This window comes from Cyprinodon variegatus, unplaced genomic scaffold (genome assembly GCF_000732505.1).
Source record: "Cyprinodon variegatus isolate N-32 unplaced genomic scaffold, C_variegatus-1.0 Scaffold0, whole genome shotgun sequence".
In the NCBI taxonomy this organism is placed as follows: Eukaryota; Metazoa; Chordata; class Actinopteri; order Cyprinodontiformes; family Cyprinodontidae; genus Cyprinodon; species Cyprinodon variegatus.
This window is the reverse complement of record NW_015150453.1, coordinates 1,246,150-1,246,685: the sequence shown is the minus strand read 5'-3', so window position 1 is coordinate 1,246,685 and position 536 is coordinate 1,246,150. Positions and strand designations below refer to the sequence as shown.

The window sequence follows — 536 nt, the reverse complement described above, 5'->3', positions numbered from 1 at the left end:
CTTAGAAGTTGCTAAGTATTTTTTTATTCTAAATGTAAATCATCTTATTAAATAGGGAAATTGTCTTACCTGCTCAAATCAAGGGAAAAATACATACATTTGAACTCCCTTTAGAAATTGAGAGTTATAACAAAACTCCTCAGTTAAGTCCAGAAGTTAAATCCACTGACCTCCAGAATGAAAACAGGAAACTGAGTGAGCTCCTCCATCACAGAAGCGTGATACTCGGTCTGACTGAACACCGGCGCCTCGTCGTTGCGGTTGACCACCTGAACCACCACCAGCGTCTCATTCTCCCACTTCCCGTCAGAAGCCACCAGCCGCAGCTCGTAGTGCTGCTCCATCTCATAATCCAGAGGCTGAGCCACGAAGATGGTGCCCACCTCTGGCTCCACGTCGAAGGTCCCCATGGCGTTTCCTGAGGTTATCTGGTAGCGTAGCTTAGCATTGGCGCCTAAGTGGAAGACATAGAGTCCCAGTTAGTTTTAGCTGGTTTCACTGTTTTCCTTTTTTTTTCTTTTGTCACATATTTTTCC

The 536-nt window shown here is 45.0% G+C and overlaps 1 protein-coding gene across 1 annotated transcript in view; it reads right to left on the bottom strand.

Annotated features, from left to right (window-relative positions):
* Nucleotides 1–536, bottom strand: part of LOC107081697 (neural-cadherin-like) — a 239,960-nt gene that overhangs the window by 50,736 nt on the left and 188,688 nt on the right. Inside the window, exon 17 of the mRNA XM_015369928.1 lies at nt 171–454. Within this exon, the coding sequence (XP_015225414.1) occupies nt 171–454 (284 nt within the window). The remainder of the gene's footprint in view (nt 1–170; nt 455–536) is intronic.